The sequence below is a fragment of the Pagrus major genome, chromosome 13, assembly GCF_040436345.1.
Source record: "Pagrus major chromosome 13, Pma_NU_1.0".
NCBI lineage: Eukaryota > Metazoa > Chordata > Actinopteri > Spariformes > Sparidae > Pagrus > Pagrus major.
This window is the reverse complement of record NC_133227.1, coordinates 14,107,390-14,132,246: the sequence shown is the minus strand read 5'-3', so window position 1 is coordinate 14,132,246 and position 24,857 is coordinate 14,107,390. Positions and strand designations below refer to the sequence as shown.

Here is a 24,857-nt window from a genome sequence, read left to right as displayed (position 1 = left end):
TTTTTCGCCTGGTCTTTAAAAATGCTAAAAATAGGACAGGTCATTAAAAATGATCAATAATTATCGATATGGACCAATATGAAACTTCACTATCGTCACTTTTCAGCCATATCGCCCATGGCCTATTCTGAATTGATTCACAAACGCTCAAAATCTATTTTTGTAATGTAGTTAGTTAATGATTTTATGTTGATGGAACATAAATGGAAGAACTCAGCTGTGAGGGCACAATGCAGCACACGGACAATGTACAACAGGCACATAGTGGCGTGATCTTGTAGTTTAATTTATAAAAAGGCAGCCCTTTGGGTGCATTTAGGATTGAATTACTTACATTTTAAGGTTTTCAATAGAAAAGGCAATGTATTGTTTTAATATAACACTGTACCTGATCACCTACAAGCTAACAGCATGGCACCAAACTCCAGTACCAACTAATAAGAGCAGCTGACCAAGACTCACTGCAGTACTTCAACAAAGTGTGGTGGTGTGAAGAAAATAACTCGGTCTATAGTCCATTTAATTTCCAAAGCCCTGCGACCATACAGCTTTTTGGGTAATGATGGCTTTACCTCAGTACTAACACTGCAGCAGAGAGGCTGTTCTCCACTGCTGGAGCCAGAACATAGACAACATAGTGGAACTCACCAAAAGACAGACCCTAACTTTTGCTTCTACAAAAAACATTTAACCACTGATTAAACAGTTAGTTAATTACACTCATTTGAAGTGGCAACAGACAACTTTCCTCCCCTAGGGTTTCCAAGTGGTATTATTGTTGGCGCCGCTGTTGCTAAGACACCTGGATCATTTTTGTTTTCTCCAAAGTCACAAATAAAACCAACACAGGATAAAACACAAGTTCATTCAATCATTTAGTCTGTAATAGAACTGGATTGCCAGTTAACCTTCCTTTGCCTGGATTACCGCATGTCTGGTGGCAGATAAAATTGTATGTTTCATTATTTCTACATCCATTACATTGTGCATTCAACATTTACTTCATGATGATAATGATGGATTATGATACTACTACTACTACTACTACTACTACTACTACTACTACTACTACTACTACTACTACTACTAATAATAATAATAATAATAATAATAATAATAATTATAAAAAAAAGTGCAACCATCTTGCATTATAAGCGACTTAGAGGAGGATAAAGGCACAAGAAAAACAAAGACTCCATTATACATTGGATATTTTGGAACGTTTATACTTGAAAACATATCTAAATATTTCATTCTCTAACCTAATACAAATACTGTTGTCTACAAATACATCCTAGCACCTCTCCATGGGTGCGGTCATTGTTGTGATGTCAGACAACTGCTTCCTCATGAAGTCAGGGTAGATTGATTTGCCTTTTTGTAGATCAGGTATTTTGACCTTAAGTAGTGAATGCTGTACATTTTTCTAGTCGGAAGTTGGACATTTTCTAGCTCTGAGTTGTCTTGACACAGCATTAGTCCTAAATGGTGGAGACAGGAGGTTGGCAGGAGAGACGCAGAGGCAGCAGAAGGGAGTTTGGTGGTGGAGCAGGCCGGTATGGTAGGAAGGGGACTGGATATGGGGGGCTTTGTAGATGAGGAGATGGACTTTGAATTGGATGCGTGTAGGACAAAGAGCCAGTGGACGCTCTGGAGGACGTGGGTGGTGTCGTTGCAGGAGTCAGAGTAGGTGAGCAGGCGTGCAGTAGAGTTCTGGATGTATTGGAGTTTGTTTAGGACTTTGGACGATGTGCCAAATAGAATACTGTTGCAGTAATCAATTCTGGATGAAATAAAGGCATGGTCCAGATTTTCGGCGGCAGAGAGGGAGAGTGATGGGCTGAGACAAGTTATCATTTTCAGGTGGAAGAAGGCAGCTCTGATGTGACTGACATGTTGTTGGAAGTAGAGATTGCTGTCAAAATTGACTCAATGTTGCCAATATGTGGAGAGGGATACTGAGAGGAGTTGTTGATGGTGAGGCAGAAGATGTGAGTGGTTTTTCGGTGAGGGATTTAGGTCCGATGATGATCATGTTTTTTTTTCCACAGTTTAGTTGGAGGAAGTTGGCTTTCGTCCATGATTTAATTTCAGCGAGGCAGTTTGTCACAGTGGAGTGAGTTGCAATGGTGATGGAATTATTTATTTATATTTTATGGATTTCATTAATTATACAATAGAAGCCTATAAGATGCTTTCGCGTCATTGCAGTTAACTTTTTAAACTAATTGATTTAAAAAGCTGCATAGTCACCTCGCACACCTCTGTTTTTTTAATTAGTAAGACGGTGACTCTCATTAAGAGCAGTTAGTTTAATTGTCAGGTATGTTTCATTTGCAGCTAAGTGTGGAAAGAATTAGAGGTAGTTGTTTTGCACATGCTGAAATAAGTATCAAAATATAGTGTCCTTCTGTGTTTTGATCGAATTAATAACAGATTGTTTTCCAATCGAATTGTGACCCCAAGAATCAGAATCGAGCCGAGTTAAGTTTGCCGAAGATTTCCACTTCTAATTCCTTGCATGTTTGAGGTGGAGGGGTCAAAAGTGTTACAACATGAGATTGTTTTTCTTTGCTTTTGAAATTTTTTGTAAAGGTAAAAAATCTTCTGAATCTGGTATCTTCTCTGCAGTGCATGCTTAATACTAGCATACATAATACAGAAGTGTTACTTCATTTGGCTCCAGATGTTGCCAACAAATCAAAATTACTGAACCACATAGCTCATGTGTATTGTTTTGAGTCAAGCAACACCCATGGATCTCAACAATTATCTGATGGATTGCCATGAAATCTTGTACAGGCATTCATGGTCAGGGATGGTCAGCCAGGTTCTTTCAGAGAATGAAATCCATTTGCTTTGGTAAATGCCCTCACTTTTACTCCAGTCCCACCACTGCCAGGTTGACATTTAATATTTTGAGTCAAATGTCTCAACAAGTATCGAAGGGATTTAAATATACACTGTGGTGATCCCTTAACTTTTCATCTAGCACAATCATGAGGTTAAAACTTCAATTAGTTCTGCACTTTAGTTTATGACCAAATCCATAAAACTGATGACTTTTTTCATCAGCCTCTCTGTGTTCAGTGCTATTTAGCAAATTTAAGCAAACTAACACACTAAACTAGAATCAGATTCAGCTCCACAGAGCCTCTAGCCTCTAGTTTTTTTTTTTAGCTCAACTGAAACAAGAATTCTGAAAAAGTCAAACTTTGCTTTTGTTTTTAAACAAACTTTTTTTGTTTCCTGGTAATGTCAGCTAACATCGCTGCCATTATCAGCACTTACTTAGGTGGTAGAACACATTTTTATTGTGAAGCACATGCGGGAAGTGTTGATTTGGTATCTTTACCAAACATTAGCTTACTGCAGCAAATAAAACTGAATACTGCTGGAATGTAGTGATAAATAAGGCAGTATTAAGCACAGAGGATGGCTGATACTCTATAAATTCAGGCCTGGCAGACCGCCATGACTGGCTGAATATGGTGGACAAACTGCTTTCTATTTGATAAGCAAGTAGTACAAATTACTAATAGCCATACAGTTTGGACAACACATGAACTGTGGCTGTGGCTGGTTGATTTTTTTGCTCATCACTGCTGAGAATTAAATCCCCTGTTAATCTAAATGGAAAGTCCCCAAATTGGCGACAGTTACGATAAAGTATAACGGTAAACACAGCGCATTGCATCTGTTCTGTGGGGTCCTGTGTTATTGTACAGAATTTAATGAGTAAATGAATAACTGATTAATTTTAATTACAACGTAGATCATTTTCATTCCATTGGCTGATTACAGATACTGATCATTTGTCCTGTACAGATTGTCACACAGTCATTGTACTCCTTCATTCAGACTGATGGTGACAAAGCAGGAATTAAGAAAGGTCACTGACCCTTGTCACACACCATCTGTTGTTTGGGTCTGATGACATGTCTCAATCTGCTTTTGCTTCAGCCAGAATATGCTAGAAGTAATTATCCAACTCAAAGATTGTGAAGATCATGAAATAAATCCATTGCATACATTAGGCTTTGTTGAAGCAGTTTGTCTGTATTTTGTCTTTAAATCATAGCTGCAGTGTCTTACATTGGAAGAGTCCATGTAAGTGAACCTTGCTTTCCCAGTATTGATTTCATTTAGAGGGATTTGTGCACATTTACATGGCTGACTTAGGTACTTCAGAGCTGCTCTGTTTCCCAGGGAGTTTAGCTTGAGATTGAGTCTGCTGGGAGAAAAAAAATGCAGTAATAGTAGCAGGATCCATCCTGCTATTATCTGTAACCGCTTATCCTGGGCAGGGTTTGACCGGGGGCTGGAGCCGATCCCAGCTGACATTGGGCGAGCAGCAGGATGGACAGGTCGTCAGTTCATCACAGGGATGGCATAGAGACAAACAATCATTTGTACACACACATTCACACCTACGGCTTTAGAGTAACCAGTTAACCTAATGTGCTTGTATTTGTACTGGAGGAAGCAAGACTTAAAATGGGTACTGTTGCTGTGTGACAACAGTGCTAACTACTGCACTACTGTGCAGCCCTTAGCAGCAAGATGTCATATGCCGCTTTTCCACCAAAATTAGTAGGTTTTTTAAACGCGGGTCAACCTGCTTAAAAGCACCTGTTGACCCCATTCCCATTTCCTGCAGGCAAGGCAGCCCGTCTGTGATTTTTATCTGAGGCACGTCTCATGTCTCAAATGCGCCGGAAACAGTTGTAACGGAAGAGAAAACAACAACATACCCATTGTGAAAGAAGCATCTGTAAAACGGTGGATAAAATATTTTGAACATCACAACCCCTGCAAAATTACTTGTTCACTATCATAATTGAGCCTTTCGGTCCAGTAACATTTGGAAAGTCTAGAAGAGCCACACAATTAAATTATTTGATCCCCATACAAGTTAGCCCGATGCAAAACCGGAAGTTAGCCGGCTTGGTCGGCAGTCTAGGTATCCAGGAAAGTTTATTCATTAAAATTTTTTTAACAAACATTAAAGACATTGGTCTCATTTTAGTCATTAATTTTATTTTGTATGTCTGCTGAGCATCCTGAGGCTACAGCTGTCGTCATCTTTGATGTGTACTGTTACCATGGTTACAGGTGTTAGTCTCATCTAATGTGAGGAAAGTGGAGAAGGATCTGTTCACTTGTTTATAATAGAATGTATAAAATAATGTAATACGTTCATACACACATTGTCCACGTGTCTCTGCACTAACACAACAGACTGACTGTCCCTTAGTAGAACCAGTTGTCATTCCCAAACTCTGCTGTGTGAACAGAGCTCCTCCCTCACTGTCTATCTGGTTCATTTGGCCTCTGAAAGTAACTGTCAAAGTTACACCCACATGCATTATGGCTCTTGATAAGATGCTTTAACGTTAATGTACATTTTTATAGCAGCTGGCATATTTTCTTCTGTTATCCCAGCTGTTTTGTTCCTGCCTTTGTCTAATTCTCAGTGCCTCTGTAGAGGAATTTAGTCGATAAATTCATAATGAATCTGTTATTTTTTACGCTTTAATTGTTGACAAAATAATAATTAATTCATTTAGTCATACTTTTTATTTAGTTTTAGTCTTGTTTTTGTCATGGTAATGGTAGTCACTAAATAATAAAAACATTTTTAAAAAACAAGTAACTGTTTGGTCCGTTTGTTTACAATTTAGTTTGCTAACTGAACTTGCTGATGTTTCATCAGGCGGAGTATCTGTTGTGGATAATAAACATTTTGCTCTTATAACCGATGAAATACACAGAGGTGGATCAGCTAACAGACAAGTCAGTGTACAACAATCAAACTTGTTGTTTTTCTATTTCCTTGTCTTGACGTCAATGGTGTTTTTGAATAGGTTTTTGGTTACAAGCCTAAAATAAGGTTTGGGTTCAACAGAAGTTTTAATGATGACATTAAATGTCATGCCAAGAGGGAAAAAAAAACACACAGCATGTTGTAGTGCGACAAGTGGATTCACATTGGATCCGGCGAAAACACAGGTTTTCCCGTTCATTTTGATGAGGGTAGTCCGTTTTGGCTGTGGTGGTGCGTGGCGAAAAAGTGGAGACAGAGTCAACTTTTGGAGAAACGCAGCTAGACGTCACGTTGTGGTGGCCAGTCACTTAAGCTGGCAATCAGACTATGAACGAAGCCACAGTGGAGTGTAAAGTAATGTGTTGTGTGTATTCACTCAGTTTAGCTTTGTGCACCAGTTTAAAACATATCTGTGCATGCCGACAATAACTGTAGGACCGGCATTTTTAACCTACTCTGGCAGAGACATGACTGGAGATCATAAGCAGAGTAGAACGGGTCAGTAGCAGGACGTGCTATTTAGCATTTATGTAGTAGTATGGATAAATACTACAGAGGGAACACAACAGACATTTCTGTGTAGTGTTAAGTTTCACTTTCACTTCGGTTCGATCTTGTCCCCCAGTTTAAACCACACAGTAATGACAGTAATGAATTTAGTGTTATTTTTAATCCGTCGATGAGGACAAACAATCATTAGTAGGTCCAGCGTGCTAGTAGCAGAACAACATAGCAGCTTTGCCTTTCGGCAAACTGATCAGCAAGGGTTCCCAACATGTCATAGACACGGACCATGGAGTGACACTCCCGCACCAACATGGATGTTTCGCCAACACCACTGTCTGCGTGCTATGCACGTGTAGCATAGGCATCAACGGGCAACACGACAAATATGCAGGACATCTCCGCAGGCATCATAAAGAAGTAGACTTGACTGAGAAAACAACACCACATATATTTATATACATGTCACCACATATTGGATGTTTTGTTGTGAACTTGAATGTCTGCTGTGAAGAGTGCACACTGCAGTTACAAAAAAGAGTCACTAGATGACAGGTACCCTCTATGACTTCTCTTCTTTTGTTTACAGTTAATTTCCAATTGACTGGTGAAACAAGTTATTGTTACATTTATATTGTTAATAAATGATTTAAATTTGACAATAAGGCCTTAGTGTGGTACATTTCAAACGAAGAATGGAGATTATGACACCATTGACACTGATAACACCATGTATACCATCGTTTGAAATAAGAATTAAAAAATTAAATGAGTTATCATGGCATAAAACCAGTGATCCTAGACTAGTCTAAAGATGGCATAACCATCGGTGCTGAAAGAAAAAAACAAAAAAAAGATCGATAATGGAATCGAATTGAGACCGAAAAATAGAAAATCGAATCAAGGATTTGGAGAATTGTGACACCCTAATAGTATAGTGTCGTGGGTGGTGACGTTGAATTCCTGCGACCTCGATGTAGTTTGTTTATAGCCTAACATTAGTTTTTCACTTCTGGCTATTTAACTTACCTTACCTTGCCTTAATTTATTTTCTGCAATAATTTAAATCCAATGGAGAAATCAAATGGGCTTTTTCACAAGGGAACCAGGGCAGTGCTAACTTCCAGGTTAGTCTACAAAAATATGTCATCCCTGCAGCACTCTGTAGGAACAACTTTGTCATCATTTATATTGCCACCCTGATGAGAATGAAGGGTGTTTACTGTGTAGGGACTATTCAGTCTTGATTTTTAATCTCCTCGGAGCCAAGGCTCTGTCCTCTCCCAAGGTCGGCCATTTTATGGGTTTTCTGCTGCATCAGGTATTTGTGGGAAGCTCAGCCTGCTTTGCCCTGCCTGCCTGCCTGGCATACACAAACTTACTTCCTCTGTTTTACTAATGCACACACCCGAGTCCTTCTGCACACAGTAACAACAGAGATGTGTATTTTCATGCCCACAGCATATGCATGCAGGCGCTGCCCCACAAAAACACATTTAATGTTAGATGGGTTGAGCTCACGTCCTTCCTGTGTGACAGCTGTGTGTGCGTGATTTAAGTGCAGGAGTTTACTGTAGCCCAGGACATGAGATGAATTTCAACATTTAGCCAGTGTCTGTGTCCACAACTCACCCTGCCCGCATGCTCATGTCACACAACAATGTCTTGTTCATTGCAGTTGATATTGTGCTGTAGTGTCTAGTTTATATTGTGTTGGATTAAATAGATGAACTCTTGTATGGAGCTACTGAAAGTGAATAGAGCCACAGACATTGGTAATCTTTCCTGCCAGACTGTCTAGATATTATGCCATGGATGATCACAGGTCAAAACAAGGTGATGCATCAGTTTCTGATTGGTCCAGAGGGAGGTTTAATCACTCATGATTCATACAGTTGCCTTGTTATTTTTAGAGCAAAGACCTCTAAATCACTTTGAATGGAAAAACTCTATTAAAGATGCTAAATGAACTTCTTCTTAATACTAAAGTATTGTAGAGGAATTCCTGTTACAGTTAAAGACGAAGAATCTGTATTTTAAGAATAGATACATTTTATTTACTGTATCTGCTTTCTGCTTATGTCCATGTCTACTGTTAAAGTTATTATTGTATATTATGATCCTTTTTTGACTTAATTGCACACCACAGGGAGCCCTGGGGATTATGTATGCCCAGCAAGTCTTCCTCACATGTTGAACCAGCTGCTTTAGTGTGGCCTGTGAGGATCCTCTCCACCCACGCTTTCTCCTCCTGCGCCCCCTCCCACCACCCCTCCATCTTCCTCCTCTTGGCGTCATCCTCCTGGGATTAAAGCACATAGCCATTGATTGCCGTAGAAAAACAGGCTGTATGGACTTTTCTCTCCTCCCCTGTTTTATTGGGTCATTCCTGCTGTGTTCCTGTAGTCTATTTTCGTCTGCTGACAACGTCACATTTGGATTTCATTCGGAGATTGTCATGTGGTGGGTCGTATTATAGCAATAATACCCAAGAGGGCCTTCTCTGCTGTGATTATGGGTACACTGATGATTCAGTGGATAGGAGATGAGCACTGTTGATAGTCCCAAAGTAACCTTAATCGCAGTAAATGTGCATTTTAGACGACAGACAGCAACACATGTTCTGTGTGAACTGCATAAGAACCACGACAAATGAGAACACAAGAAGAGATGCTAACTGGTTGTCTAGCTGCTATAAACCTCTTGTATTAACTGATTATGCCAGAGTTAAGGAAAAAAGTACTCTCTAAATGAATTAACTGTCCTTTTAATGTAGTTAAACATGCACTTGAAAACTGAAACCATTACTTGATTAAAGATAAATTCACCCAAATTTGAAAATTTAGTCATCATCTACTCACCCCCATGCTGAAGGATGAAGTTTTGTAGTCCACACAACATTTCTGGAGCTTCACAGCAAAACAGTGTTGCAGCATTCTCCTAAACAACTGAAGTAGATGGGATCAAAAAACAAAACACAAAATGGGGCTCAATTTAGCTCGTTGGTGTAATCGACCCGATATTCCAAATTGATTGATTGCTAACTTTTCTATATCAGCAGCTTCAGTGAAGACTTTTATTTAAAAAGGGTGTAAATAACATCTTTTTAAATCAATTTGGGACCTTGGGGCTTCCGGAAACTTTGATTAAGCCGAAAAAGCTGTATGGAGCCATTTTATATATATTTTTTCAGTTGTTCTTTACATTTTAAAAAGTCCCCAGTTACTTCAGTTATTTAGGAGGATGCTGCAACACTGTTTTGCTCTGAAGCCTCAGAAATGTTTTGTGGACCGTGAAACTTCACCCGACATTTCATCGGCATAGGGGTGAGTAGATAATGACTGAACTTTTTCTCACGTTCTTTTTTTTTTCAGTGAGCTGTACCTTTAGCTGATTAAAACCCGAGTCTGGGAGGAAAGTCTCCTCTAAATGGCTGGAAAATTTTCATTTTTATGTAGTTAAATGTGAACTTTAGAGCTGAAACCATTAGTTGATGGACAAAAAATTATCATTTTTCAAACTTGCTGCTGATTTTTCAGTAGCAAGTGATTTTTCAAGCGGCAATGCCACAACTTCCATTGTTCTAGCTTCTCAAATGTAAGATTGTCACTCTGGGTTTCAGAAAATTGTTATTGGGGATTCTTCACGATTTTCTGACATGTGTGAAATACTGGGTTACAGTACATGCTGATGCAATCACTCTTCAAAACTCTTCCTTCTCATCATCTGGTTGTCTGAGATAGAAATCACTGCCTTTGCCTGCCATGTTGGTTTTTTTCCTGTATCAAAGGATACAGTTACAAAGCACTGTGATAAAATGAATACAATGTTCTCAATACTTGCGTCATATCTCACCATACCGTATACGTTTTGTTGACAAAAACATGGACGTGCTTTCAGAGCTGTAGTAATGGCTCACAAGCTCACTGCTAGGATAACTTCAATTTGCTGACTTAAACCTGTTGGAACATAGTGCCTTATGTTTGTCAGAGCATTCCAAAGTCTGTTGTGTCTGCAGAAATCTTGAAGGAAGTTTTCTATTGCATAAACCAGCTTGTGTTTTAGGATGTGTAGGAGTGTGTTGCGTTTATTCATCTTACACTTTGATGGAGAGTTGCAATAAATTTAGATTGGACAGTTGATGTGCTTGAAACCAGCATTGGGCTCCTCTTTGTGTGTGAAAGCTGTTGGTTCATCGATGAATGTCTGGACACACTGCTGTTGCATTTTATTTAAAAAATGGATTAGCTGGATTTGTCAATTGATACTCTAGGTTGAAGATAGAGACCTCAGAGAGCACAGTCAGCAAAGGACAGCAGGCCAGCCAGTGCTGCTGTTTGACTGTTGATTCACACTGGAATGTGTGTGCCAGAATCTCCATGTGTTAACACCGAGGTGAAATCCTGCTCTGCAAAGCTCTGTCAGCATGACTTGTTTGATCTACAGACTACACAGACAATTAATGATTTTTTTTCTCCCCCCCCCCACCCATCCCTGTTCTCTCATCCTGCTCCCATGCCAATCTTCCCGCTCATTTTCCTCTTTTCCCTTTTCACCACTCATCTTTTTCAGTCTTGTCTCCTCTCTCGTTATTCCCCACATTCCTCTCTCCCTTTGCTTTCTCCCCTGTCATCCTCCCTCTTGCCTCTACATGTGATTTCTTTTATCTCATTCGTCTTTCTCCCTCCTGATCTACCTCTTCACATCCTCCCTCTCCCTCCCCCTCCCCTCCCTCTCCGCCTCTCTGGCAGGCTGCTCATTGCAGTGAGTCAGTATCATGGAGGCAGGCAGCGGGGCTGCCGCAGCGGTGGGGAGTGCAGCACTAGGACTGCTGGGAGCCACAGCCACGTCCAGCCATGACATCCTGGACAGGTAAGAGCACAGGACGAGGCTGCCGCACACCCTCAGGAACACACTGCACTGCCCCATGAATGGTGAAGAGGGGAGGAAGAGTGTTTGTGTGTGTGTGTGTGTGTGTATATGTGTGTGTATATGTATATGACCACACCTTGGGTTGAGGTTTGTTGAGCATGCCAGTTTGTTTATAGCCAGAAATAGGGGGCATGGAGAGTGTGTGTGAGTGAGTGAGTGTATAAATGTGTGTGTCTATCTTTCTATACTCTGTGCATGTGTATCTTCCTCTGTATCATCGCTCTTACTGTATGTGAGGCAAATGCTCAGGTTTTGACAGCTGGAGTATCTGGTTTGTGCTTGTAGCAGTGCCGGTGTTTAGTGTGCATGTGTGTAAGTGCATGTGCTGGAGTGTCTGTTGATGACAGAAAGGGGGTGTTACTTGGCTTCCTCAATGCCTCAAGGAGAAATGACAGCAGGGTATGCGCATGCAGGGGAGGAGGGGGAGGCATCGGTAGACGTGCCTGAGCGCTGTAGCCGAGCCGATAGGGTGAGTTTGCACAGTCACCACCCCACCCCCTGTTTAACCCACACCCTCAGCCCATCAGCACATAGCAACTGGGCGACAGCCATCATTAACCGTCACCGCTGGAAACCCCTCATTCAGATTTCCTTCAGTGACAGAGCCAGTCGACTCCCGACTCCAACGACCACTGGCTCCGTCGAGGGGCCGAGTGTATCATCTTTCAGCCAGTTACGTCATTGCTACAGCTGTACACCCACATGCCTGTGCACTGTCATCACACACACACACACCCTCAAGCATGGACATTCACTAACAACACATTCCTGTATCCCGCACACATGCTTCACAGGGGTGTTTTAGGACAAACATTGCTGTCACACATGCAAGCGATAAACGCACACACACAACAAACAGCCATTAATCTTTGTTGTTAGGGGCACCTCACCATGTTTCTTTGTGCATGGCAAGCTCTCTCATCATCTCTCAGGTGCTGTTGGGATATCACTTATCTCTTCTACCTTACAGTTGTTACTCTCTCTGCCAATGAGGGATAACTAATCTCCCAACACCTCCTGGGGATCTCCTTTGACACGTTGTACAATCAGAGATGGAAATTTAGGCTGTGACTCATTTGGCTGTCATTTCCCTACTATTTCTGTTAGTCACCACTCACATTCTGACATAACCAGCCTTCTATGAAATATCTACATGTACAAATGTGCCCCATGCCATCCACCCAGGTAGCCAAAAGATACTCTCCCGAACAGTCTTGCTACTGCAGCATGATGTGGGTTTATTCCTACTGCTGGATTAGGTGTGTGTGTGTGTGTGTGTGTGTGTGGCTATACAGTTGTGTACATCTGTCTGTGTTTTTGCAAATGTGTGCTGCTCTATATTACCCTTTTTGGACAGTGGGTGGGGTGGGGGATTACAGTTAAGGCTGCTCAGCCCCTCCACCTACTCCGCGCACACCGCCCCTCCAGTCCTGAACTGGGTCTAAATCCTGCACCGAGGTTACCATGGCAGCAGCAGCTTAGCATACATTAGACAGCGGTCCAACATTACTACTGAGAGTGAGTGAGTGAAAAGAAGAGAATAAAAAGAGAGACAGGCAGAAGAGAAAACCACTGTAAAGAAGAGGAGAGGAAAATGAAAAAGATCTGTCTGTTCTATTTAACAGCTCATAGATAATGTCATTTACAGTATATATATGTGAAGGTGAGTGTGTGCTCAGTCTGTTGCCCATTGCAGCATTTAAACAGGGAGGGCGTTTGGCCAGGGCTAGTGCATTATAAAGTTATCCAGTGAATCCTGGTGGACAGGAGGGGGATCAGAGACTCAGCAGCCAGGATAAAACAGGGCAGATTGTTGACACAAGACCCCCAGGAGGTGATATAGAGAAAGAGAATGAAAATGCTGTAAAACTCTATACTGTTTGTGGTTCCCTTATCCAGTCAGACACCGTTGACAACGGAGCAGGGCTGTGCAGAGGAGACCCTCGCCAGCAACCAAGCTTTCCTGAATCAGTAGCTTAACCAATCACGTAGCTGCTAATTAAAGGTTTGCACAGGCTGCAATTGGTATAGTATTCCATGTGCTTGTACAGACAGTCAATTTAACAAATAGGATGTGTTGCTTTTAGTAAATAAATAGCAGTAAGTTGTGTTCTTTTTTTTACTTTAGGTTAGACTTTAGGTTTTTCAGATTTTTGCCACATTATATTTGCCATCTTATCAGCCTTAGCATGCTCCTCTGCTCTCATCATGGTTAGCATATGCAAGCTGTTGTATAATGTAATCTCTGACTCTGGATGAGCTTTGTCAACTCAATGAAAATAACCCTGTTGACATCATAGTGATGTCTTCAGGGTTGTATTCAAATTTAGTTTGGAGATTCCAAATTTGACATTAAAAGACTGACATCCCTAGTTTAATGACTGACGGCTCGTTTGATGACTTTCTGAAAACAGGCTGTGTGCATTTCTCTGTGGATTGAGCATTTCAATACTGTCACAATATTTATATAGTACCTGCTTTTTAATCAAAAAAGACATGGAAATCTCACTTTCAACAATATGAGAACTTAAAAGAGGTTAAATAGGCTATGTTGCATTTATTATAGAATTAGATGAGGAATTCAAACAGTGTTTTCCCCATTGTCACTCCACACAGTAAAGTGTAGCTCATTGTACTCTTAAGATCCTGTATTGAGTAAATCATTTCAATGTGGGAGTCAGCTCAGCCAAATGTATATTTGTTTCATACATGTACATTTAACACAGTTAACTATATCTGCATTTGGAGCTGCAGCTCATTCAGTTTTTGAAATTGAAATTTTTAAAGGAAGTGACAGAAATGACTAATGATAAAATCAAACCTGTAATGTGTTGAACACCATGTTTAAACAGAACTAAGTATGAAGAGCATGTGACCTCAAAAGTTAATATTGGTTTGTATCCTGTCCATCGGTATTCCCCAGCTGCCTCATACACTGCACTTGCAAGGCAGAGCTTTTAGGTTTCTCTCATACCACTCCTCCATGTTGTTTTAGTAATCAATGCTGCACGCTATTCAATGAACAGTTACCAACACAGCTGTCTATTAAATCCACGGCTGAGTTCTGCTGAGGGAAAAATAACCATATAGTCAGTGACCATGGAAGTGTTGAGCCATTTCTGTAAATTTGTATCGACAGCACAGTAATATTTATGGAGACATCACGGCATATGTCAGTTTAGCATGGTTGGCTGGCTGAGCTGATTGTAAGTATAACCGAAACATCACAGTATACCAGATCAGATTGCTTGGGCAGAGTCCCCCCCCCCCCCCCCTTGTAGGATGATACAATTCATGAAGTGAGTGGTGTGAATATCTGGATGGCCTAAAAGAAACAAGAACAGATAGACAGTTGACTCCTGTCTCGTCTGCAGTGCCATATGCAGGACAGATAAACTGCCTCAGTGGGACGGGAGCTTAAACTGCTGGCTGACTGGAGAGACTTCCAGCCAGTGGACGAGATCCAGAACATGCATAAGGTTGAAATCTCGTGCACTGCCTACTAATAGCTTCCTCACTGTTTTTTTTCTGCTTGTTGCTTTCCAAGGCTTTTCCCTCACGGTGAAATGAAACGTGCGCAGGGTCCACAATAGATTTGACTTTTGATTATTTACTCAGGACAGGCTACAATGAACTCATGTAAACTGATATGTACTCTGAGTCATATCTTATTTACTCAACTGTTTCAACCTGGTACCTCATAGGTTTATAGTAGGATTAAACAAATGGAGGAAAATATGTAATTGCTATTTTAGTGGTAGTATTTAAATTATGATCAATTTCTATACAAGATATGATTGTAGCAAACATGATCACAAAGCATTACATGAAAAGAATCAGATAAAATATTGAAGTTGCTTGTTGTTGAGGACATTTCCAGGTTTTTTATCATTATAACCAGGGAGAAGTGTAAAACTTCTAAGTAAACTTGCTCCGTGTTCAGCTCACATTTATTAAGTTAATACATTTGTCGTATGCCGGACATTACTCAATAACATTACAATATAATCAAAAGATAGACAACAGCGACATAGTTCACCAGTTTTGGTGAGCTAGCAAATAAACAAATCACATCTGACAATGTTGATATCAGGCTCACGGGCCCAAATGCTAACTGTTGACAGCTTTGTTCTGTAGCTGCTTTAGCTAACTTTAGCTTCACAGACTGACAGGGCAGTCTGCTTCTCAACCCTAAATCCTGCAGGTCTTAGTTCATTATCAGATTTTAGGTGATTAAAACAATGATATGATTTGCTTTTGAATTTGACTGGCAGGTTCTGTCTTCATCAGCTGTCTCATCAGCAGGTTCTAATATAGATGTATCATATGGATTTTTTTCAGCCGATACAGATAATAGTGTTGTTGTTGTTTCTTCATCTTCGTCTTCGTCTTCTCTGTGTTTATTGACAGATGGCAACCCGGTGCATACCATCACCTACTCAATCTGAGTTTGTAGATGCTGCGCTTGTTAAGTCACTGAAAACAATTTTGCTTCATATCATCATCCCTTTTTATTGGCTATAGTGAATTAACAGTAAATTTACCGTTGAATTCCATCTCGTGCAATTACCTCAGTTTCATTGTTCAGTCTCAGCTTTTAGACTTTTTGTCTTTTTCTCTCCACGTTTTTATGCTATGGCTAAAAATTGCTATTGCTACTCTGCAATGAAAATATGTAATTGTTTTTAAGAAGAGAACACTTTGATGTTGACCAGAACAGCTATCTATCCCTGCCACATATTGTTTTGTTTTTCCTGTGTAACCTCTGCAACCTCAAGCATCTGTTTTTTATGCTTCAAATCTTTTATGTTTTCACTTACACACATAACTACATGATTGTTTTTGGGCTATAAGCGCTGTCTAACGTCTGGGTGAACAGCTGTACTGACCAAACTGGTCCAGTGTAGACACGAAAGGGGTGCTGCTGTTGTGCTTCTGACATGTTGGTTTTGCTGCACAGCCAATGTAGACAAGAGAAGGAGTGTATGCTGCCTCCCTCCTTCTAGGTCATGAAGCAGCAAAGAGAGATATTTCAGACAGTGAAAGTCATGAGTGTTCTGGAGGGAATTAAAAAGTCAAAATGAATGTAAAAAAGTTTTAAATGTCGTCTTAAAATGTTTGTTTTTGACTGAAGACTGAGACGTGTTTATACCTGTAATCTAAAAGTGTGATTGTGTGTTGAACTGGGAAGTACAAAAAAAAAATGTATAATGAAGAATTCTAGGCCATAAGTTTCCTAGTGGTTATCATACTTTCATACTTTGGCTGGTATGATCATTAAACAAGTATTAATAGCGTTCTTGTATTTTAAAGGTCTTAAATGTAACTTGGTGAATGCTGCAGAAACCCTGTTCTTGATTTCCTTACACGTCCCTGCTGTTCTGCAGGTTAACAAAGACATTCCCTGTCATTCATTGAATCTCATTAACAACCTCGAAGCCAGGCTTTAGTTTCACCCTCACAAATTCTGCTGTCGTAGCTTCAGCCAGAGGCAGTGAGTAGAAACTTTTTACACTACAGCAGCATCCAGCCTAAAATAAGTTTCTTTGTTAGTCTTATAATATTGGATAGCTTGGCATAGATTTGCTACTGTTGATGTACTTTAATGTCTCCTATATCTTTTTCAAGGTAAATATTATATCTAGTTAAAAGGTTCAACCTTCTTTGAAGCAAGAATCATTGATATATCATGAAACAAGTGTTATGAAACACTATTATTGAATTAGTATACCGGATCAGCATAGGTGATCAGCTGTGTGTACTGAGGAACAAATTGTTTTCTAAAACAGAAGTAAATAAAAAAAGAACACATGTCACACCTTTACTAATCAACCCTGATGAAGATCATTTCTGTCAAAGCAAGTCAAAATGGCAAAACTCACAATGATTAATCTTATTTACAACATTTTGCTGTGCAGAGTTCCAAAATACAAAAAAAGGTGTCAATTCTTCTGTGATGAGCATACGGACACAGTCACCACTGTATATAACATATAAACACCTGATTCATCACTGATGCTTTACTTTAGCAGAATCACATTTGAAAGTTTGAATAGCTTCATTCTTCAGACAGCCTATTTAAAGAGAGAAAGTGTCATTCAGAAGTTCATTCAGAAGTTTATTCCTTTTGGATAAACGATCAACTAGAAAAAACACAGTTAAACCAAAACACTGTTTTATTCTTGTAGAGCCGAACATGAGGCACTCCACTCCCCTCAGCCTTTAGTCACCACTCAGTGGATATCTCTTTCATCCGACCAGTGCCATAATATTCTCTGGAGGGTATTATTGGCAGTTCTAAAAGTGGCATGTCTCCACGTGTGTTCAGTCCAGTACAGAAAACATGCAATGCTCTTAAGAGTTGCTCTTATAAACATTGATCACAGCCACCCAAACTGGCAGCACTTGTTGCCTCAGTTTGGCTGCTTTTTATCCATTTTTTGCCTCCTAAATAGATTTGGTGCTGTTTTATTATGTTTGAACTGGTTGTCAGTTACAAATTAAAGCTTCTAACATGACGTACTGTCATTTTGAGTAGAAAAAACAACATTTTCATTTTTGCTTTCAGCTGCCATTCTAGACTGATTCTTTGATCTGTCACCAACACAGACCTATGAGTTCATTATCAACCTGCCTAGTGATTTAAAAAAATGAGCTCTGGAGGTTTATTTAGACAGGACTGGTCACTGAAATCAATATATATTGGATTAATAATATTTTTTTAATATTATATGTTGCAATTATACAAATGTATGCAAAAAGCAGTGTAATTCATGTTCAGTGTATTAAGTTTGTTACATGTAAATGTAATGTCATTCAGTCATACTGGAGGAGTAATCTTTGCACACCCCTATACAGATATGTGTAGGAGAATAAGTGGTGAGTCGAATAAACAAAAATCATCTTCTACACTTATTGATGGACGTTTCAGTCAGTCCATAAGAGCTGCAACAAGCCCTGTTGACTCTTGAAACTGTTTCTAAGGCACATTCAGGAGAACTTCAAATAACATACCCATTTAAAATTTAAAGGAATAATAACTTGCTGCGAGCTGATGAGAAGATCAATGCCATCCCATCCCATTTTTATACCACACATGAAGCTACAATCGACAGCCAATTAGTTTATCTTAGCTTAGCAGAAAGACTGGAAGCAGGGTAAGGCTCTGTATACAGGTCAGAAAAAAAAAGCTGTGTCTACCAGCAACTCTATAGTTCACTAATCAACACATTATACCTCCAATTGTTTAGTTCATGCAAAGACCAAAATGTTTCAGGTGACAGTCGCAGGTTTTACAGTGGGTTATGTGCTCAAACAATTTCTCACAAGGAAGCTATAACATGTTCATTGGTAAGCTGTAGAGGTAGTTTGTGTGTTTTTTCCTTATCTTTGGACAAAGCCAGGCTAGCTGCTTCTCTCTGTTTCTAGTCTTTCTGCTATGATGAACTAACTGCCTACTGGCTAAAGCTTCACATTTAGCGCACAGACATAAGATTGGTTTTGTTTTTGTTTTTTTGTAACAGCAGTCAAAACTATTTACAGACACAAACTTGAATTAAAGCTGCAAGCAGCGATGAACGGGCCCTCGCAGTCCACGCGGGTCGGGGCGTGCTGCTGTCGCGGCATGCTGCCGTCGTTACAAGCTGCTGTCGGGGCATGCTGCTGTCGTTACATGCTGCTGTCGAGGCTTGTTCATGCAACAACTTCCATAGAGGAATCAAAAGTGAAGGCAGTCAAGTTGTTATTTAGTCATTTAGCAATAAAAGCGCCCCCTATTGGCCGATTTGCACCAAATTTGTCAGAAATCGTCATGTGGCCATGGAACACAACTGGGAAAAGGTTTGTGTTAATTGGACTGTATTTCATCAAGATACACAAGAATGTCTGTTTGACCACAATAAGCAGGAAATTGTTGTTTTATATTTTGGGCGTTCTGTGGACTAGCACATTTCTTTTAATAACTTTTTGTCAGGAGGGTCCACAGATGCTGCGTGCAAAGTTTGGTGCAAATCGGAGAAATTGTCTGGGAGGAGTTCGAGAAAGTAGGTTTGCGACATTTGGCGAATTTGCGAATGGAAATTCAGTGCGAACGTGGGCGTGGCCTACATCACATGGTTCGGCTGTATTCAGGGAACATATACATATAATGTTTAACAATGTGCACCATATTATGTGGGAGTAATTAGCAAAAAACGTTTTTTCTTGATAATAGCGCCACCTGTTGGCCATTTTTGGTGTGTGAGTTACAGGGGCCAGTCTATACCAGCCCTATGAATTTCATATCCATAAGTGTTATGGTGTGGGCACAGTGCCAAATCTAAAAAGAAACTGCCACCAGAGCGCCACCTAGTGTCAGATCGGTAACCCCTTTGTCAGCTGTCCTCAGGAGGGCATTGGCAATCAGTGTACCAAGTTTTGTGTTAATCTCACCAACCAATGTCGAGATATAAAATACTTCAATTTAAAGAGCGCCACCTAGTGGTCATGGGCCAAGATTTTGCACAGAGCCTTAGGGCCTCATGGGGAAGTAGTATCCTGAGTTTCACGTCATTTGGACACACCAATGTGGAGATATGCAACACTTCCTGTTGTGACCCGAATCCACAGGAAGTTCTTATTTAATAACTTGAGTATTCTTTGGCGTATCAAAATTCTTTTAATAACTTTTTGTCAGAAGGGTCCACAGATGCTGTGTGCAAAGTTTCGTGCAAATCAATGAAATTGCCAGGGAGGAGTTCGAAAAAGTAGGTTTTCGACATTTCGCCAGCTAGCGAAAAAAAACGGTAGGCGGAAATGGGCGTGGCCTATATCAGGAGATTCAGCACAGTTCACTGAACGCGTGGATATAAGGTTTTTGAATGTGCGACAAAGTATGTGGGAGTTATTAGCCAAAACACACTTTCCTTGATTATAGCGCCACCTAGTGCTGAAAATTCACAATGACAACAGATTATAAAAATTTTCGCCAGGTCTGATCTATATTCCAAGTTTGATGAGTTTTGGGGTATGTTCAGGCAGTGAAAAATGCGATCATTTCGTCAGAAGAAAAAAAAAATAAATAATTAAAGCTGCAAGCAGCGATGAACGGGCCCTCGCAGTCCACGCGGGTCAGGGCGTGCTGCCGTCGCGGCATGCTGCCGTCGTTACATGCTGCCGTTGGGGCATGCTGCTGTCGTGACATGCTGCTGTCGGGGCATGCTGCTGTCGAGGCTTGTTCATGCAACAACTTCCATAGAGGAATCAAAACTGAAGGCAGTGAAGCTGTCATTTCGTCATTTAGCAATAAAAGCGCCACCTATTGGTCGATTTGCAAGAAATTTTGTAGAAATGCTCATTGTGTCATGGAACACAATTGCCAAAAGTTTTGTGTTCATCGGACTGTATTTCATCAAGATACACAAGAATGTCTGTTTGACCACAATGCGCAGGAAATTGTTGTTTTATATTTTGGGCGTTCTGTGGACTAGCACATTTCTTTTAATAACTTTTTGTCAAAAGGGTCCAGAGATGCTGCGTGCAAAGTTTGGTGCAAATATGAAAAATTGCCTGGGAGGAGTTCGAAAAAGTAGGTTTGCGACATTTGGCGAATTTGCAAATGGAAATTCAATGCGAACGTGGGCGTGGCCTACATCACACGGTTCGGCTGTATTCAGGGAACATATAGATATAATGTTTAACAATGTCTGACAAATTATGTGGGAGTTATTAGTCAAAAACTGCTTTGTGTTGATAATAGCGCCACCTGTTGGTCATTTTTGGTGTGTGAGTTACAGGGGCAAGTCTATACCACCCCTATGAATTTCATATCCATAAGTGTTATGGTGTGGGCACAGTGCCAAATCTAAAAAGAAACTGCCACCAGAGCGCCACCTAGTGTCAGATCGGTAACCCCTTTGTCAGCTATCCTCAGGAGGGCATTGGCAATGAGTGTACCAAGTTTTGTGTTAATCCGACCAACCGATGTTGAGATATAAATTACTTCAATTTAAAGAGCGCCACCTAGTGGTCATCGGCTAATATTTTGCACAGAGCCTTAGGGGCTCATGTGGAAGTAGTGTCCTGAGTTTCACGTCATTCGGACAAACCAATGTGGAGATATGCAACACTTCCTGTTTGGAACGAAATCTGCAGGAAGTAGTTATTTAATAACTTGAGTATTGTTTGGCGTATCAAAATTCTTTTAATAACTTTTTGTCAGAAGGGTCCACAGATGCTGTGTGCAAAGTTTGGTGCAAATCGGTGAAATTGCCCGGGAGGAGTTCGAAAAAGTAGGTTTTCGACATTTCACGAGCTAGCGAAAAAAAACGGTGGGCGGAAATGGGCGTGGCCTAAGTCAGGAGATTCAGCACCATTCACTGAACGCGTGGATATAAGGTTTTTGAAGGTGCGACAAAGTATGTGGGAGTTATTAGCCAAAACACACTTTCCTTGATTATAGCGCCACCTAGTGGTGAAAGTTCACAACGACAGCAGATTATAAAATTTTTCGCCAGGCCTAATGTGTTTGCCAAATAAAATCGCGTTTTCATACACGTTCAGGCAGTGAAAAATGCGATCATTTTGGCAGAAAAAAAAAAAAAATAATAATAATAATAATAATCATTACAATTACAATAGGTCCTTGCAGTTTCACTGCTCGGGCCCTAATAATCACTAGAAAAACAATAGGGACCTCGCAGGTTTCCTGCTCGGGCCCTAATAACTCAATCGGTGCTCTGTATGACAATTTCCGTTAAATCATTAATTTAGACAAAAATCTTGGCTCTAGCATAATATTATCACATCATTATTAATCTGACAAATTGGCAAAATCTTAAACTTCTACAACAATTATCATAATTGCTAGAAAGTTATTAGGTAAATTGCAAGTGAGAATTTTAATAGCTAAAAATAGTTCTGTCTCATTTGTGCTCTTGTTTCTTGACTCTTGCTGCAGTGTTGTAGCATTTTCCTTTCAGAGTGATCAAGTTGCTACCTGTGACTCTGCTCCATAGCATTTTGCCACAGAGCTTCTGTGACAGCAGTACTTCCTGTGGCAGCTTTCTAATGTATATCTCTCACCCTCAAACCTGTTGGTATCTGTGAGAAAAGTCCTGTGCTTAACTGGCTGTGGCAGCTGTTGAAATATTGGTGCATAAAACCCACATGATTTCTGTTTGAGGCTGAGCATATGTTGAGTCAGGCATTCAGTGGCGAGGCGGGCTAGTCTCAGAGACATGAGAAAGTGGTGGCTGAGGATAAATGCAAAGAGAAATTCACGGCTTTCCTTTTCTGAGTAAAATGGAGCTGCTGTTGCTTTTATGCACAACATGTTGAGGTTTTTGGAAATATATGGAAAATAGTCGCGTTTAAAGCATTTTATTTATGAAAGGTTCTCTCCTTTGTTTCTTACTGGATGGGAAAGAGAAACATTTGACTCAGCAGGCTAGGAGCTTAGGAAGTCCTCCTTGAATGAATAAATGAAACCTTTATTGCCCTTAGGGGAATTTGCTTTGCACAAAGAGCATAAAAGAATATCCAAAAAACATCAACGACCACACATGACAGCACATTTTATAATATAAAAGATAAATATTGTAAAAGCATCATAAAAAGCATCCTTCTTCTTCCTCTGTCAGTTTCTCTGTATCTAGAAAGGGAAAGGGTGGGTGGAAAGCAGGCGAGAATGCAGCTCAACATGAGGTTAAAGTAAGGTTTTCATGCTGCTGTGTTATTAAGAGTGTTAGGAGCAGGTGCAGTAGTTCCTTTCTCCTTATATGCCTCCTTACCAAGGAATGCTGGGAATGCCAGGAGTGCACAGCCCTTCTGAACAGAGAAGGTGATACTTGGTGAGTGAAGCTTGGCCTTTATCTCTGGCATCTGAAAGCGCTTCACACTGTGTCACTAGTTCTCAAGCCTTCCCTGGTAAGTGGTGCTTAAAGCGTGTCATTAGAGTCATTGTGGCTGTGGGATGTCAGTCAGTGGCCCAGAAATTCTGGAAGCCTTCTCTCAACTTATTTCTTATCACTTGACTCCACATGACAGAGAATCTACATCGCTGAAGACGACCTCTTTCTCAGGCTATGAGATAAACAACTAACAACATAGAATTATATTTGTGCCTTCATTCTGTTGCACATGCATTTTATTTTGTAGAGAAATTAGGAAGGAAGTGGGCGAAGATGACTTAACAAAACATAAATATTACCTTGTCTGTGAGCATTTCTGCCTGAGTCTCAGCTGATTGATTTTCACCAGCAATGGTGGGGGTTTAACAATGGAGACAACAACTCCCAGGATCCCACGCTACTTCAGTGTTATCAAACTGTGTCTTTTGTGTTCATTGTTTTGTTTGAGAGACCAATAGCAGCAGAAATGACACACTGTGCTTTAAAATCTCATTTGTAATTTAGTTTGTATCAAATAATCTTGCAAACCAGCTATCTTGTTAGGTAGCTTTGCTAACTTCTGCCACATAATCAGTAGCTTATTTGCTAACTAAGCTAGTTGGCTGGCTCGGTAATTGGCAGGCACGCATAAAAGGCATTATAGATATTAATGTATCATTAAATAACTGAGCTCGTCAAGTTAGCCAGCTATTACCATTCACCCACTGATTTCCTACTTCTCTACTAACTGCTAATCCTACTTGTGATTGGATTGGAGATGAAACAGCCAATCAGAAATGACTACTCCAGTTCTCCTAACGCACAGAAGAGAAAATAGTTTTTGATAAAAAGTGACAAAGAGAAGGAAATTGATGCTTAAAGACATATTTATTGTCCTCTGCTTCGGGCAAAATGGCAGACATGTCCCCATAGATACCAGTTCATTCAGTGCCAAAGAACAACCACCATGCCAAGTGCTTGAAATTCATCTCCACCTCCTATATAATACACAGTGAGTGTGATAAATGCAACACCCTTTTTTTTAAGTAATCCAATTCAGTCAGCTTTAATAACTACAACCTTTTTTTACACTGCTGCAGAGGTGTCAATACCATCACAATTTGAATTGTGAAGTTGAATACAACTGTAGGTAATAGTTTTCTCTTGAGCTCACCTTCAGACTAGACCTGCTAATGTTTTAAAGCCACTATTCAAACCGACAGGGAGGAGTGTTTGATTGGAGTATCATGTTGAGACTGTCAGAGTTCCAAGTCAGGATTTCTCTCTCTCTCTCTCTCTCTCTCTCTCTCTCTTTATTTATATTAATGAGTGTTTATCTCCTACTACATTCCTGGTGGAGCACCTCCTTTGTCCTCCCTGATTTTCTCCCTGACCTCTTGCTTAGTAATTTCTAATCAAGGCTATACTACTGACCTGTTCATCCCAAAGCTGTGAAGTGTCTGCACCATTTCGAAAGAATGTCAGAGATCTTTTTCAGCCTCACTGGCTTTAACAAGCTCCACTGGGACTCTGTCTATAGGTGTGTGTGTGTGTGTGTGTGTGTGTGTGTGTGTTCAGTACCTTGTTCAGGATTTGGTGCAGTTAGAAGGAACAGTACATTCAGACTATGTGATAGATTTTATTTCAAATAAACAAATAGTTTACATTGACAGCACTTGTTTACATTTGAGATCACGTAAGAGACATTATGTGAGGTGCTGCATCGC

At 40.3% G+C, this 24,857-nt stretch overlaps 1 protein-coding gene across 2 annotated transcripts in view; it reads left to right on the top strand.

The window, feature by feature from the left end:
- arhgap32b (Rho GTPase activating protein 32b) overlaps positions 1–24,857 on the top strand; it is a 123,546-nt gene that overhangs the window by 28,994 nt on the left and 69,695 nt on the right. Inside the window, exon 2 of one of the 2 annotated variants that reach the window (XM_073479121.1) lies at positions 11,083–11,203. In XM_073479121.1, coding sequence (XP_073335222.1) covers positions 11,109–11,203 — 95 coding nt within the window. In that variant the 5' untranslated portion in view covers positions 11,083–11,108. Of the gene's footprint in view, positions 1–10,903; positions 11,204–24,857 lie in introns of both variants that reach the window. The other variant, XM_073479120.1, reaches the window with a different exon arrangement.